This window comes from Natrix helvetica (genome assembly GCF_964273705.1).
Source record: "Natrix helvetica genome assembly, chromosome: 1".
Taxonomy (NCBI): Eukaryota; Metazoa; Chordata; class Lepidosauria; order Squamata; family Natricidae; genus Natrix; species Natrix helvetica.
The window spans coordinates 120,790,299-120,806,681 of record NC_138548.1 but is presented as its reverse complement, the minus strand read 5'-3'; the positions used below and the strand labels follow the sequence as shown (position 1 = coordinate 120,806,681).

The 16,383-nt window shown below is 43.0% G+C and overlaps 1 protein-coding gene across 1 annotated transcript in view; it reads left to right on the top strand.

Annotated features, from left to right (window-relative positions):
* Positions 1-3,548: 3,548 nt before the first annotated feature.
* The window catches only part of LOC309397006 (membrane-spanning 4-domains subfamily A member 15-like), a gene marked incomplete at its 5' end in the record, with an annotated part of 37,745 nt that continues 24,910 nt past the window's right edge, over positions 3,549-16,383 (top strand). The window contains one exon of the mRNA XM_081962672.1: positions 3,549-3,758. Within this exon, the coding sequence (XP_081818798.1) occupies positions 3,549-3,758 (210 nt within the window). The remainder of the gene's footprint in view (positions 3,759-16,383) is intronic.

Genomic DNA, 16,383 nt, shown 5'->3' with positions numbered 1-16,383 from the left:
AGATGCAACAATCGCACTTGAACATAATCTCTGTTCTCCATCAGCCTATGATAATGTCGTTACTGAGCCATAGTGGAAAAAACAAAACAAAAATTGCACCAACACCAGGAAGAAATTGTGAGAAGTTGTCTCAAGTGAAGCAATGAATTTCATGTTGTTTTACTTTTGCCCTTCCTCCTCTAGAAGATGAATTTAACAGACAAGTTATGGAGAAGGAGGATCAGAAACCATAACAAAACTTTTATCATCTCCTTCATGATGTCTCCATATCAGCCATAACTGAAACATTAACATTTTTACTGGTAGAATCTACAATTCTGTTCATCCAGCTGTTTAGACTAACAAAAGCTCCAAAAATCTAGGATACAAATACCTAGACAAATTCAGAAGATTTTAAAGATTTGGGTATGATTAAAACCAGAGGCTTCCCACAATAGAGGAATGGTTGGTGAAAAATGAGGGGACTTGCAGACAAGGCTAAATTGACTTCCTTGATTAGAGAAAAGGTTGGACTGAATGGAAACCCCTTAGAGACTTTTTGCATGAAACAGAAAAAAATGTATTTGTAACTAGACTTTTTGATGATTAGAAAAAAATAGATAATAGAAAAATGATCATTTTTTAAATCACAGATAATTTTGGACTTATATTTGTATTCGATGCTAAGGATGTAGGAAGGTTTTGTTTTCTATTTTTTTATTTTTTTTCTGCACTTTAGCCTTTATCTTTTCCTTTGTTTCCTGTACTCTGCAAAAGTACTTCTGATACTCAGTTGTTTTCTCCAATAGAAAGTTGGTTAACTTGGAGAACTGTTACTATAAAATCTTAATTTCTTGACAGATTTATATTCCCTAGTGAATTCTTTAACTCATATTTGTATTTCATCCAAAATATTTTGGGTTTCCTCTTGCCTCTTCTGAAATTCAGAATTATATTGTGTTAGGTAACTGGACTTGCCACACTCACAGCTGGTTATCATCCCATTGATTGAAACACCTGTCTAATTTCCCCTTGAAATGAATTGCAAAGAATTGAACTAAGGATATGAAAAGCCAATGTCATAATATAGGGAAATTGGCATCTAGAAGAGATAAGGGCAAACAGCTTTTTTAAAAGATGGAATCTGGGAATAGCGTGGCTCATCCGGAGGGGGAGGGGGTGAGACGCCGTCTCCCCTTCCAAAACACTATTATTAAAGCATTGAAGCGACCTGCTCTCCACAGCCCCATAGAGGTTCGTAGAACAGCCAATACAAAAGAGCAATAGGAGGATCAGGGCTCTAGAGGGCGCTCCCGTGTAACATACATGGTGAAGGAATCGGAGATTCCCTAGCAGAGCAGAAGTTTATCTCACCTATGAAGACGAATTCTGTTATAAATGATCTTATAAAGAGAAATCTCTCTCTATACTAGGGAGGAGTCAACCAAAGAGCAAATGTTCAGTGCAGAATAAGTGCAAAAGGAAACGTAATAGATTAATCCAATATAACTTTGCGAATGCACGGAGGGAACTTCTTTAGCATCTGCTTCTTGGCAAAAGGATCTGATCCAGATGTTTCAGCGGCCTCTGAGGTCCTTGGAAGTTTTTCCAGGGAGAGTCTGGCCAGGAGCTCAATCGGAGGCTGGAATCGACTCCCCCCGGTCTCCCCTTCACGCCGTTGCGGGGAGAGGTTGTGATCGCAATACGCGTCCCCTTGTTTTTTCTTTCGGGCGATTCCGAGGGGTTGAAAAAGGGGCGCTTCAAGCGTGGGACTTGGTTACTTTGGGAGAGAGAGAGAAGCGGGGGAGGTGGGGCGTGCATAAAGTCACCAGCCTGCCTACCGTCCCTGTCCTACTGTCCCATTTATATCTACTCTTTTTATGTGTTTATGGCTTATTTATATCCATTTATTTGTGCCATTTGTTCATGTGTTTTCATACTTGTTTCCTTGTACTTTTTGATAAATAAATAAAATAAATAAATAAATGAATGAATAAACGAATGAATAAACAAGCAAATAAATAAATAAACAAACAAACAAATTATGTATGTATGTATGTATGTATGTATGTATGTATGTATGTATGTATGTATGTATGTATGTATGTATGTCAGAGATGAGTTTGATTTCAGTGATTCGTTTTAGCCTGGAAATAAGAGGACTTTATAATCTTGGTGAGTTTTCTACGCAGAAGGTTCCTGGCCCCAAACTTTTATTTGTTGCAACAGTTAAAGGGGCAAGAAAGATGTTTTTCCCGGAGTCTTCGATTAAGATGGGTAAATCCCCCTTTTAGTAGGTGAACGAGCCCCGCCCTCCACTTGTTGTGTTACTTTCGTTTCCCCTGAGGCTTTGGTGTGTTACTTTCGTTTCCCCTGAAGCTTTGGTGTTTCTCGTCTTGATCGGTGGTCGTGAATATATTCTGATTACTTCTTTACAAAATAATATGGAACTAATGTCTGGACCCTCACGTACCTGCCGCTTCTCCCCCGCAGCCATTCACCCGCGGTCTTCTCAGCCACGCAGCCACCGCAGGTCCTGTAGACGGGAGGATTTCAAGGGCAGAATTTTCGGACAGGGAAGAGTTTGCAATCAATCTTGCCCTGATGGAAGTGCGCAATACATGCAAAGGCGCCATATAAATGTATAGAGAGTCAATATTTGAAGTTCATCGTTCAAAGAGGAGGGTGGATGGGTCGGGTTTTGCTTCACTTTGACTTCCAATTAATACAGCTCAAGAAGGAAGAAGCTTCCTCTTAAGATCTGTACAAATCCTAACTAGTGGGATTAATTCTGGCCCTTTGATCAGAGTTTTCAAAATCCGGAGTGTTACTAAATGTAGGACTTTACTGAATCGCTTCACTTTTTTCTGGGGTTGTTTGTTAGCTAAGGGTCCAATTGTGTTCTGACAAGAAGCCTCACCTCATCCGTGAAGCAAAGGTGGGATACAGATCCTGCTCTTGTGTCCTTCACAGTAACTTATGTCCAAATCGGTATGACCTTCCTGGAAAATGGCAATCAATATGATCATCCATGCCTGATGCCTTTAGATCCATCTCCCAGTAACAGGAAAGGAGGGCAGGTACAATAAAACCTTGTCCAAATGGAAATGCCATTTACCTGGGGGATCTGAGGTGGTTCTAAGATCAGATACAAACCTTTTGCATTGAAAAACATTACTTTCTCCGTGTTCTGATTAACTTTTCTTCAACTGATGTCCATGGAGATTCAAAATCAACCAGGTCATGGTTGTCCCAAAGATGCTTTTCAAAAGGCAACTGGACTTTCTTGGTTTTTCTTTGAAAATATTTCATTTCTCAAGCAAGAAACCTATTTGGTTCTGGCTGAAAGGTGGGGAAAGGAAAGATTTATATCCCTGAGAAAGTTGTATTTTTTTTACTATCCTGCTCCCTGAAGCCTTCTGGAAATCCTCTTCAGTTTTACTGCAGGCAAATATTATCTCATAAAGTGACATTAAGGAGAAGAATTTACCTCCTTGATGTTAAGACATTAACTTTTCCTTACTTGTTTGTTTTCAGGTAACTTAGCTTTTGAATCACTTCCACCAAGAATGGCCAGTGGAACCGCAGTTCTCATCCCCTCTAATGGAGCAAACATAATCCAAATGGCTCCTGGATTGTCCAGTGTCCCTCTTCAGACATCTGGAGCAACTCCATATCCCCAGTATGGAGCTCAGCAAATTTCCACCAGTGCTCCTCAACAAGTCCCACAAAAGAGTCCTTTGGAGAGATTCCTCAAGGCTGAGCCCAAAGTGCTTGGGGTAGGCATGGGTTGCTATGTTCCTGTTTGAATCCATTAAGGTTTTAGAGCTATGTAGAGACCCGAGAGCCCCATATTGAAGTTCTGGAACTTGGCTTGGCTGTTGTCTGGCTCTGGAATATACTCCAGAAACCTCTGTTCTTCCTGGCGGTTTCATTTGTGTTTCTGCAAAAGGTTCTGACTCCGATATGCATTTCTTTTGCTTCGCTCTTTAACTGAGAAAGTGGAGCTCAGCCAAGGTTTCAGCCAGATCTCTTTTTCTTCCTTCCCTCTGAGAAGTTGAGCATTTCTTGAGCATTTCTCCAGAAGAACCTGGTCATGGATTGGCTGCAGCCCAACTTCTTCCTGCAGCAGAGTCTGAGTGAGAAGTGATATTTTTCTCTCGAATATCTATCTTGATATTCTTAGAGACTTTCTTCCTGGCAAAAAGCAGTCCCACTGAGGGTCAAACTAGATCATAATCCGGAGTAAATGTCTGGTACATAGTGATAATGGGTCTCAAATTGTCCCTTCTCCCCATTTGGATTTTTCACCTTAGGAAACCAGGTCTTGGGTCAACACCTGCACTGGAAGCTTAGAAGCCCCAACACCTTTGAAAGACTTTTCTAAGATGGATATAAAGTGATGCCTTTCCTGGGGTGCTAACAAATAAGAATGTTTTTCTCAGATTCAGCAAACAAAGTTGTCTTACTTTGTGTGTTTTCCTTCCACAGGCTGTCTAAATATTGATTGGGCTGGTCCACTTCGTCTATGGGGCTGTCTGGTTTTCTTCAATTTCTTCTCCTGACTCCCCCCGCTCCTTGTGTGCAGTTGGAGGTTACTCCTTTTGGGGAGGGATATTTGTAAGTATGTGCAAATTTTGTTTGAGTTATGCACCATGGTAGTAATGGCTAATGGATACTTACAAAAGTCCTGTTTGCATTGGAGCCTATCTGGCTTCTCATGGGTGCCAGATTTTTCTGACAATTTCCCCCTTTTATTTCCAGTGGACTACGATCGTTTGCTCTTCTTTTTCCTTTTCCATAGTTTATTTCTTCTGGATTACTTTGTGTATCAGCTGTGAACTGTCCAAATCGTGATTTGGTGAGAAAGTTTAGCATTTTAATTTCTTTTATGCTATTTCTTCTTAAGCACTGGTCCTTTTACAGTATATTGTCTATTGTCTTCAGATACTGCTCAGTTTTAAGCCAACATTTAGGAAAGAAAAGCAAACTCCAAAGCCCCCTCCCCCTTCCTTCTTTGCTCAATTGTTGATTCCAAGTCTTGCTTCCATCGAAAGTTCTATGTCAACAGTAGAGAATGTTCAACCATCCAGCATTTGAGCCTCTTCTGTTCCCTGTTTTGCGACTCAGATGGTTGTTGGCAATATGGCGACTTTGTAAAGCCATAGAGAGAACTGTAAAGCACTGTGAAGTAGTATATAAGTGTAAGTGCTATTGCTATTGCTAGTCCTGAGCAGAGGTGTCTTCTCCTCCCACTCCTTCTCCTCCCTCTCCCCCTCCCCCTCCACAGAGGATCCTCTTCCAGAAATGTTCCTACCCGAAAGCAACATTAAAAAGAAGCCCTGTGTATTAGGAGTAAAAGTATGGAACTAGAGTGGGAATCACATGGGAATCAAAGGGAAGAGAGAGCTATTGGTAGCCCTCCTGCAAAGAGCTTGCATTCTTCTCCCCTGTGACCTCTTTGATTTAAAGACTGTTCATAGCAACATAGACATGTTTTTGTCTGTTAAAGGAAGAAAATATAGATTCAAAAGAAGAAACACAACCATCTTGATAGAAAAATACTACATCCCTGAAAGGAGAGAACTGAAAAGAGCAATCTTTAAATTTTCAGTTTATTTACTACTGGCTCCAAGGTTTTCTCCATTTCCATCTCTCTAGTAGTCCCTCTGCAATGGTTTATAGCTAAAAGAGCATTTAACATTAATATTTAATGCTTTTATGCCTTGCATTTATTAAGAGGTATGCCGACACTGTAATTTCTCTCCTTCTGGTGTATTTCTGTTTCAGGTGAAATTTAGTGTAGGAATGAACATAAGAAATGCTATAATGTCATTAATTGGTAGCATCCTGAACCTATCCGAGCTGATAATCTACAGTTATAGTTGTGAAAGTGACTATTCATGTGTAAGTATACCAAACACTTCATAAATTTTGCCTTCACATGCAGAATCCAGAAGGAGATTATATATACAGGTAGGACATCCCAGACCCTTTGACTTTTGTTTGAAATTTTTCCTTGAATAAGTCTCGGTGCCAAAAAGTTTTGCATTTGATTTCAAATATTGTATATATATATATAAATATCTAGCTTTAGAAAACAAAAATTTAGGTTAATTCTGAAACGTGGACAGATTAGAACCACATCAATAACTGGGATCAATGCCTTGAATTTTTAGTATTTTGTAACGTCTTTTGCTTTCTTATGAGTGTTAAATCATAGTAATATCACATCCATGGCACAGAGAGGATGGTGTCAAGCTATTTTCCAAAACACCTGAAGGCCAGGCAAGGAATAATGGATGGAAACTGACCAAGGAGAGATTCAACCTAGAAATAAGAAGGAACTTTCTGATAGTGAGAACAATCAACCAATGGAACAATTTACCTTTGAGGGTATCAGGAAGAGATTGAACTGCCTTTTGTCAGAAATAGTGTAGGGTCTCCTGCTTGAGTGGGGAGGGGCTGGACTAAATGACCTACAAGGTCCCTTCCAACTCAATTAATCTGTTAAATCTGTTTTCTTCTTTCCAGCCTGAGAGATGATTGGAAAGAAGTTGGGTAAAGAAAATAGATCTAGCTGCATCCTTATTGAGGAGGGGGAAAATAGACGTTAGGCTGACTGAATCTAAATAGAGTTGCTGCCCTTAACCATACTCTGTTGGTGCCAATTTTCCCATGAGTTTTCCTTTACCATATCCCCAGCCCATGAATAGGATTTACACCTGATGTGAGTAAGTCATCATTAGCTGTACTGGTATAAAACTAGTCTTTTCCTTTCCTCTTATTCTGAGCCCATCCAACAACAGCCTCAAGGTGTATAAAATCTATTTCCCTTCATCCATAATCTTGGAGAAAAAGTCAGGTGACCAAGAGTGGATATGTTAGGACAGTGGGGAGTCTTGTCGCTCTTCCTCTTTGGACTAGTCGGCCTCTGTCTTAACCATTTCTCTTTCTCCTTCCCCCTTCAGCACTTTGTTTCTTGAGGTTTCCTATCCATCCGCTCTCTCCTCCATCATCCCAAAGGTGCTTATTCAGGTGGCAATTGGACTTTCTTGTTTTCCCATGGAGACATTTCGTTTCTCATCCAAGAAGCTCCTTCAGCTCTGACTAGACTCAGCAACTCAGCAAAACATAAGAGATGCTAATAATGTTCCCTGATGCAGTTTCCTCATCTCACACAGGTTGTACAGGCAGTCTTTAGCTGAATGAACAACTATTCATTTAGTGACCATTCAAAGTTTCAGTGGCACCCAAATCTATGACCACTCCTCATATGCATGGTCAATGCAGCGTCCCCACAGTCACACGATCAAAATTAGGGGGCTTGGATAGTAGCAATTTATTTAGGACAGTTGCAGCATCCCTTTTGCGACTTTCCCAGCCAGATTCTCATCAGCAAAGACAGCGGGGGTGGGGGAAGATTCACATAACAGCCATATGATTCTCTTAACTGCAGCGATTTGCTTAACAACAGTGGCAGAAAAGGTTAAATTACGCACAACTCATTAACAATCTGTTAGATATTAGCATATATCGGAGGAAGTCTCCTCTCTGGTCCGCTGCTACAGCGGGAAACAGGTATCGCTCTGATTGGTCGAGAGGCGTACCCGAGTCCTATAAAAGGGGAACCCTCCGGCCACAGAGCAGGCTGGATCACTTCTTATACTAATAAAGAGCTGTTAAGTCACTTCGTGTCCGCAGTCTGTTCTCTCGTTGCCCAGACGTAACATTGGTGACGAGGATGGGATCGAGAGACAGATAGGACGAAGAACGCTACTTCAGAATCCCCGGATTCGATCCAGCCAGGAATCGGCAGAAATACCGGCAGCCATCTCAGGACACCGCAGCGCGGCAATTTCAAACAAGGAAAATGGCGATGCACACTCCTCCAGCTCCATTCGACCCAATCGCTGATCATTGGGAATCGTACATGCTCAGGTTCGAGTGTTTTCTCGAAGCAAACGAATATACAGGCATACCGGACTCTCGAAAGAAAAATATATTCCTGAGCTACTGCGGCCGAGAAGTTTTCGAGACGGCCAGGGACCTCTCTGAACCAACCCCCATTCAGGCGGTATCATGGACGACGCTACAACAAACGCTACAAACCCATTTCGCGCCAAAACCTTCCCGCCACGTCTGCCGCCAAGCATTCAACACGAGGAACCAGAAGGCAGGAGAATCTATCAACCAGTACGTTGCAGCTCTATGAAAAGCAGCCACACATTGTGGATTCAGAGACCTGGACGAGCAGATTATGGATCGACTCATTTGCGAGCTGAGAGACATTTCCCTACAAAAACGGCTGTTGCCCAAAACCAATTTAAGCCTGCAGATTGTACTCGACGAGGCAAGAGCTTCAGAAGCAGTAGAAAGATCAGCGGAGACAATTCAACGCGGGTTCAACACAAACCAGCCAGCGCCAAGACACACCAGAGTCCACTACGAGGACACAATTCCAGACTTCGAGGATCCCGAGCTCGAGGAAAGTCACCTGATGTGGAGCAGTCATGTGAGACCTGGGGGGAGACCCGGATCCCGTTTGCCGCCCTGCGCAAGCTGCGGAGGGAATCACCCCCGGTCTACCTGTCGGTTCAGGAACGTTGTTTGTTCGCACTGCGACAAACTTGGGCACATCGCACGAGTGTGCCGGAGCGAAGTCCCTGCCTCAAGGCAGCCACCCATGTACCGCCAACAGAAGCCCAACCCAGGGGCTTGGCGAAATCAAAAAGGGCTCCCAGAGAGAAATCCACAAGTGTTTACCCAGAGAGAAAATCCCCAAAGAGCTGAGCGAGCGTATTCCCAGAGAGATTACTCGCAAAGAGCTGAGAGAGCGTTCTACCAAGACGCTCAACGAGAGTATCTTCAGGATACAAATGCGGAAATAGAGTTGACCCAGAGAGAGGAGTTGCGAACGTATCTCACCACAATAAGTCAGGTCCGCACCAAGCGGCCTAAAAAGCTGAAAGTCACAGTCCTCTTGGAGGGCTCACCTTGCAAGCTGGAAGTTGACACGGGATCGTCCCTGACGATCATTTCATGGGCATCCATGAAACAGGCTATCCCTAGTCTCAAAAAGAGCCAACTACGTGTTCCAGACATCCTGCTTCGAGACTACCAGGGGAACCAAGTCCCCATCGTGGGCCAAGGCACATTCCAGATCCATTTCAAGGACATCGTAGCCCAGCTGCCCGTGACCGTCGCCAGCGCACCATTACAGAACCTTCTTGGACTAGATTGGTTTGAAGCATTGGGGTTAGAAGTCACCGGAATCAACGCCGTGGAAAACAGCAGCGCTGAGCAAATATTTAAGGAGTTCGAGGATGTGTTCAGCCCCGGTCTTGGTAAGTATGTGGGTAAACCAATCTCATTTAATTTAGACCCCAAGGTGGCGCCAATCCGACTTAAGCCGAGACGAGTGCCTTTTGCACTCCGCCCAAAAATAGATAAGGAGATAGATAAGTTAGTGGAGCAAGGAATCCTTGAGCCGATGGATCACGCGCGTTGGGAAACTCCCATTGTGACCCCCGTTAAGTCAGACGGGTCAGTCCGCATCTGCGCGGACTATAAATGCACAATTAATGTCGCATTACAACAAAGCGCATATCCTGTGCCAGTAGTACAGCACTTACTGCACTCGTTGGGGCCAGGAAAGGTATTTGCTAAATTAGACATGGCACAAGCTTACCAGCAGTTGCCCGTAGATAGCGCCACAGCGGAGGCCCAAACCATAGTGACGCATAGAGGAGCATTCAAATGCAACCGGCTACAATTCGGTGTGAGCATTGCTCCAGATTTGTTCCAGAGCGTCATGGAACGACTTTTGCAAGGGATACCGGGAGTCGTCCCCTATTTCGACGACATCTTAGTGTCCGCTGCAAACGAGGAGCAATTAAATAAAAGAGTCAGAACTGTTTTGGCCAGAATCAGAGAGAAGGGTCTCCGCCTTAAAAAAGAAAAATGCCAAATCAACGTGCCTAGCATAGAATTCCTGGGTTATAGAATCGATGGTCAGGGAATACACCCCACGTCAAAGAAAATTAAGGCGATCCAGGACGCCCCCACACCACGAAATCAGACCGAGTTGCAGGCCTTCCTCGGACTGCTTAACTTCTACAGCGTTTTTCTGAGACAGAAGGCGACCGTTGCTGAGCCACTACATCGACTACTCCAGAGGAACGCACCATGGAGATGGGGACGATCCGAAGCAGCAGCGTTTGCCGGGGTAAAGCGCCTGCTCACCACTGACTCGCTGTTAGTCCAATACAGCCAGACACTACCGTTGGTATTGACCTGCGACGCATCACCCTTTGGAGTTGGCGCAGTCCTTAGCCACAGGATGCCAGACGGAAAAGAAGCACCCATCGCCTTCTACTCTAGAACTCTTTCATCGGCCGAAAGGAACTACAGCCAGAAGGACAGGGAAGCGTTAGCTGCTGTAGCTGGAGTAAAACGTTTCCATGAATACCTCTACGGCCGCGATTTTGAACTAATTACAGATCACAAACCGCTGTTGGGACTTTTGGCGGGAAACCGCCCCACTCCGGTCTCCCTTTCTCCACGCATGACCAGGTGGACTGTTTTCCTGGCTGCGTACTCCTACAAGTTAATTCATCGACCGGGCTCCACTCTAGGACACGCAGACGCACTCAGCCGTTGCCCACTACCGGACCTTTTGCCAGACCCCACTCCCGAAGTACCGGTGTTGCTCATTGATTGTTTGGACTCGGGACCGGTTTCTTCCTGCGACGTTGCAAGGTTCTCCTGTAAAGACAGTTTAATAAAGCAAGTTCAAACTTGGGTTTGGAGGGGGTGGCCGAAGGGAAACGTGGGCCCGGAATTCAAAGTGTTTTGGTCGAAACGGGACGAACTCTCAGTGTTACAAGGTTGTTTATTGTGGGGGGATCGAGTTGTTATTCCTTATGCGTTACGTAGAAATGTGTTAGATGCATTACATGTTGGGCACCCAGGGATCGTTAGGATGAAGGCGTTAGCGAGAAGTTACGTTTGGTGGCCAAATATGGATAAAGAGATAGAGGAGTGGGTGGCCACTTGCGATCCATGCCAAGAATCGAGATCAGCACCCCCGGAAGCGCCCGCCACAGAATGGGAAAAGCCTAAAGCACCCTGGTCGAGAATACACATCGACTTCGCTGGGCCAGTTCAAGGTCAGACGTTCCTTATAGTTCTGGATGCATACTCCAAATGGCTAGAAGTAGTCCTAATGACTTCAACCACGGCAGAGGCAGTCATTAAGGTTCTACGGCGACTTTTCGCCACTCATGGCCTGCCGACCTCCTGGTCTCCGATAACGGGCCCCATTTCACGGCCATTCAATTTGAAACATTCTTAGCAGGTCAGGGAATTCGGCATGCCCTCGTCGCGCCATTCCATCCGGCATCAAACGGACAGGCGGAGAGAATGGTGCGATCCGCAAAAGAGGCCCTCGCTAGGATGGGTCCAGTTGATTGGCAAACACGCATTGACCATTACCTATTAATCCAACACATTACCCCCAGCGCAACGACGGGTAGGAGCCCCGCTGAGCTACTCATGGGCCGCCGTCTACGGTCTCACCTGGACCGTCTTCACCCGAATTACTCTGCCACAGCACCCCCAGACTCCACAAGCAAAATTCGGAGTTTTTGCATAGGGGATTCCGTATACGCCCACAACTATGCAGGGGGAACATTGTGGATGCCGGCAAGGGTCATTGGCATCACGGGTCCACGTTCGTATCTGTTAGAACTGGAAGATGGGCGGAACTGGAAAAGGCACATCGATCAGCTTCGGGGTCGCCTGGCACACTCAGACCTACGAACCGAGGACGAGAGCTACCTACCAACGCAAAGTCAGCCAATCGAGAGCCCCAACACAGAGAACCACAACACCGGCGAGCCCAGGTCAGAACAAGAGACCGAGCACGAAACGGAACAAAACCCAAGCAACGTGAGCAAGCAGACCCCCGAACACCCGAGCAACGAAAGCATGCAAACCCCCGAACTTGAAACTGAGAAAGCAGCCGATCCTGCAACCACTCCAAACCAACCCGAATTGCGACGTTCCACTCGAGTAAGGCAAACTCCAACATACCTTAAGGACTACATAACCAACCGCAATGTTCCGTCTAAGAGGGGAGGGGTGTTAGATATTAGCATATATCGGAGGAAGTCTCCTCTCTGGTCCGCTGCTACAGCGGGAAACAGGTATCGCTCTGATTGGTCGAGAGGCGTACCCGAGTCCTATAAAAGGGGAACCCTCCGGCCACAGAGCAGGCTGGATCACTTCTTATACTAATAAAGAGCTGTTAAGTCACTTCGTGTCCACAGTCTGTTCTCTCGTTGCCCAGACGTAACACAATCACTTTGTTTAGCAGTGGAAATTCTGGCCCCAGTTGTGGCTGTAAGTCGAGGGTTACCTGTACAGTGTCTCTGTTTTTCCCAATGTAATTGTTCCTCCCAGTGTTTCCCAAGGGAGTCCCTTTTAATGGTGTAGCACATTCAATAAAATAAAATACACACCATTACATTAATTTCTCAGCAAATTACAACTATCCCTCCACCTGTTTTCCTACTCCACAGAGTGTCGCTTCTGTCCTCTCCAGTGTGCTGCTCTTGTTCAACCTGCTGGAATTTTGTATCGCTGTTTCCCTGCCTCACGTCGGGTGCCAAGCTGCTTGCTTAAGTGATGACCAGGTAAATATTTGATACTTTAATAATAGCTTTAGCAGTTCTCACTGTTAAAGAATGCAAAGAAGATTGTCAATTTTTCTTCTTTATATCTGCACTCTATTTAACCTGACCATTTGCTGGTTTCTTTGCTATCACCCTGAACTGTTAATCTTAGAGTAAGAGTTTGATACGTTTTACTTACATCTGTACCAAAGAAAGTTGGAAGTCATTCTTTTTCAGCTTTCCTTCTTTTCCATTTTCTTTCTGACATGTTCACTATTTTTGTTTCTTGAGCCTTTTCTTAGCTTTTTTTTGATGTATGAAGGATCAAATTCTCAGCCATTATAATTCTACATTCCTTGAAATCCACTGGGAGCCATCTCACATAAGGCAGGCTCTGAGTCCCTCCAACCAAAAAGAGTTTATCCATAGAAGAGATTATGTGTAGCTCAGGGTTGAACTGTGGGGTCCTTGGTGCTCTCTGAGCTTGATGGTTTTCTTGTAGATGTTTCATTACCAAACTAGGTAACATCATCAGAACTAGAAGGGAGTGGAGTTTGATCTTATTTTCATATACGAGTGGCTTACCCTGTCAGTGTTGATCAGTCGCTTCACAAAAAGTGTTTTGATTGGTGCCAGGTCTCTACAGCCTCAGGCAGAGAAGGGCTATTCTGCATCCCTCCCTGAAATGCTCTTTGAAGTACAGAGTTTCCCAGCATTCCTTTAGGAGCCTCCAACATGCAAACTGTGGTTACTCATCCTAAAATGAATCCTCTTTACCTGGAGCTTCAAAATTTGCTGTTTGCTGGGAAGGTGTATAGCTAAAAGTCAGTCTACATTTAGTCTACATCTGACTTTGGGGATATTTCTTCATAAGCAAACAAAAGTGTATTTTCTGTGCAGTTCACACCCCTTGATTACTGGATCTGGATGTCAGAAAGCAAAGCTCACATTTTGTAATTAACCTCCATGCCCAGTTTTGGCTGGCAGAGTGCTGCAGGAAGCCGAATGCTGTCATGGATTCTGGCCACGCCCACCCTGGCCACAACCACATCCCTGGCCATGCCCCTGGATCTCTGAGGTCAAACACAACTCTGATGCGGCCCTCAATGAAATTGAATTTGACACCACTGTTCTACAGTAGCCACAATTGGCTTCCTTTTGTACCAATAACAAAGCTACTCTCAACCTTTCAGAAATGCTTTAGATTAATTGGAGAGGCTGAAAATGGGACCGGAGAAAGACTGAAAGGGGTAATATGATTGGACCTTATAAAACAGAAGAACTCTAAAAATATTGCAAGCAGCTAAATCAGCATACAGAGATACCTGTCTTGGGGTCCTTGGTGGTCTCTAGCCTAGTTGTTTTCCTGCTGATGTTTCATTACTCAAACTAAGTAACATCATAAGTGCTGGTTTATTATTTGGGTAGTAAAACATTTGCAAACAACAAGCAAGCTCAGAGACCATCATTTGAGCTACAAGTATTGTCCTTTATCGGTACCTGTATTAGTTCACAGCACTATCAGTTGGAGCCATTTCAGAAATCAAAAAATAACCTCCTCTGGGGGGAAATCCATCTTTTCAGTTAATAATCTGATAGCTTTTGTGAATAAATCACAAGAATATTATTTGTTTATGTGTTTATATGTTTATTTATTTATTTGCTCCTCAATTAAGCTGGATCTTAGGAATAACCAATACAGAAACATAAAATACAAGCAATATAAAACTCCAATAAAAACTAAAGCACAAAATAAAATCAGTCCCCAAAGATCCTCAGGGGAAGCCAGTTCACTTCTCTTACCACTTCCCAGAGGACCATGCCAGTTGGTACCATCTTTATTTCAGAAGGTCATCTATTCCACACAGAGAACACTCACTGGGGATGGGGTGGAGGGAGTTTGTTTTCCTTTCACACCTGTTGATAGGTAGGTGGGAGATCCTGAGCAGACATTCTCTGAATGTGTGGATAAAGGCTGGCAGATTCAATCAGCAAAAGTCACTTAAATGCCCAGGCACTAAATCATTTGCCTGTTAACTTATAGTTTTAAGGAATTCTCCATCAGGACTTTGAGCTATCAATGATTTCAGCCTCTTGGTAAGACTGCCAGCATCACAGTTAAAAAGACACAACTGGAGAATCTATTCCTCCTACTTAAAGTAACAGATGCGCCCCTGAGTACTTATTGTGTTGACTATTCCTTTCTGTTACAGCGTTCGGTGCTGTTTATGCCTTACCAACTCATCAGAGGTAGAGCAGTCGCAGCTGAACCAAATCCTCCTCCTGTTCCACCGACTTACGATAATGTGGTTACCAAATCTCAGTAAAACAAGAAGGAAAAATGAGAATTGTTCGCAAATGAGGTTTCAGGAGATGCATTCCTTTTTTAATGTTTTTTAATTTTGTTCGTACAAACTTCACATCTTTGCAACACATTGCATTTTTTACATATCTGTTGTGCCTGTTTTATCTATACAAATAAATCTTTTATAACTATGACTTTATATATTTGTGCATTTACATTATTTCATAACAGTTTTTTACTACATTTACATCATTTTGTATAATATATAATATATTGAATATTTTTTAACTATGACTTTTCAGATTTGTGCATTTACATTATTTCATACATTTTTTTCATTCTATATATAATATTCTATATATTCTATGTATAAAAGTTTTTACTACATTTATGTCATTTTGTATAATATTTATTTGGTATAGTCTATCACGTGCTTTTATCTTTTAATCATTTCCCAATTTTGTAATTGTCTATTGATTTGTTAATCTTTCTTCCTTTCTTTTTGGCTTTTCTGCTCCCCACCCCCCTTCTTCTAGCCAATTGTACAATAAATCCCATGTGGAGTAGTATTCAGATTCTTCTTTCTCTTTTAGTTCTTTCGTGAGCCTATCCATCTCTGCACATTCCAATTTTTTTTATTCCATTTTCTTCTGTTGGTGTATAATTATTTTTCCAGTTTTGTGCAAATGTAATTCTCGCTGCCGTAATTATGTGTATAATTAAGTATCTAATTTTTTTTCATAATTTCCTTTTATAATCCCTAACAAAAATAATTCAGGTTTTAGTGCAATTTGGTGTGTAGTAATCTCCTCTAGCCAATCTTTTATTTTTTTTCCAATACTTTTTCCATGTCCACCACCTATGATAGTATGTTCCATGTTGTTGGCTGCATTTCCAGCAGATAGGTGAACACTCCGGAAACATTTTTGCAATTCTCGCTGGTAGAAGGTGCCATCTGTAGAACATTTTGTACATGTTCTCTCTATATGCTGTTGCCAATGTTAATTTGTAATTTATTTCCCAATTTTTTTCCCATTCCGCCAATTCTATACTATACCCAAAATTTATTGCCCATTTTATCATCGTTTCTTTCACATTTTATTCTGAGGAGATGCATTCCATATTACTTAATTTTCTCCAGCTTGCTTGTTTATTTTTCAATTATAACCTCTAAACACCAAATTAAATGGTGAAAAGTTTGGAAAGTGCTTCTATTTTACTTGATACCTAGTTATAAAGCTTCTCAAGGAGCAAGAACTTGGGTTGGAAATCATCAGTGTATTTATGAGGAAGTTCTCTCTCTACAGTGGGTGATGGAGGCTTTTTATTACCCTTTTGTTTATACTCTGGATGACGGGTTGTTGTTGTTTTTTTTTTTTTGACAAATATGGAACTAAGTAGGAGATGTGATGCAGATAAAAA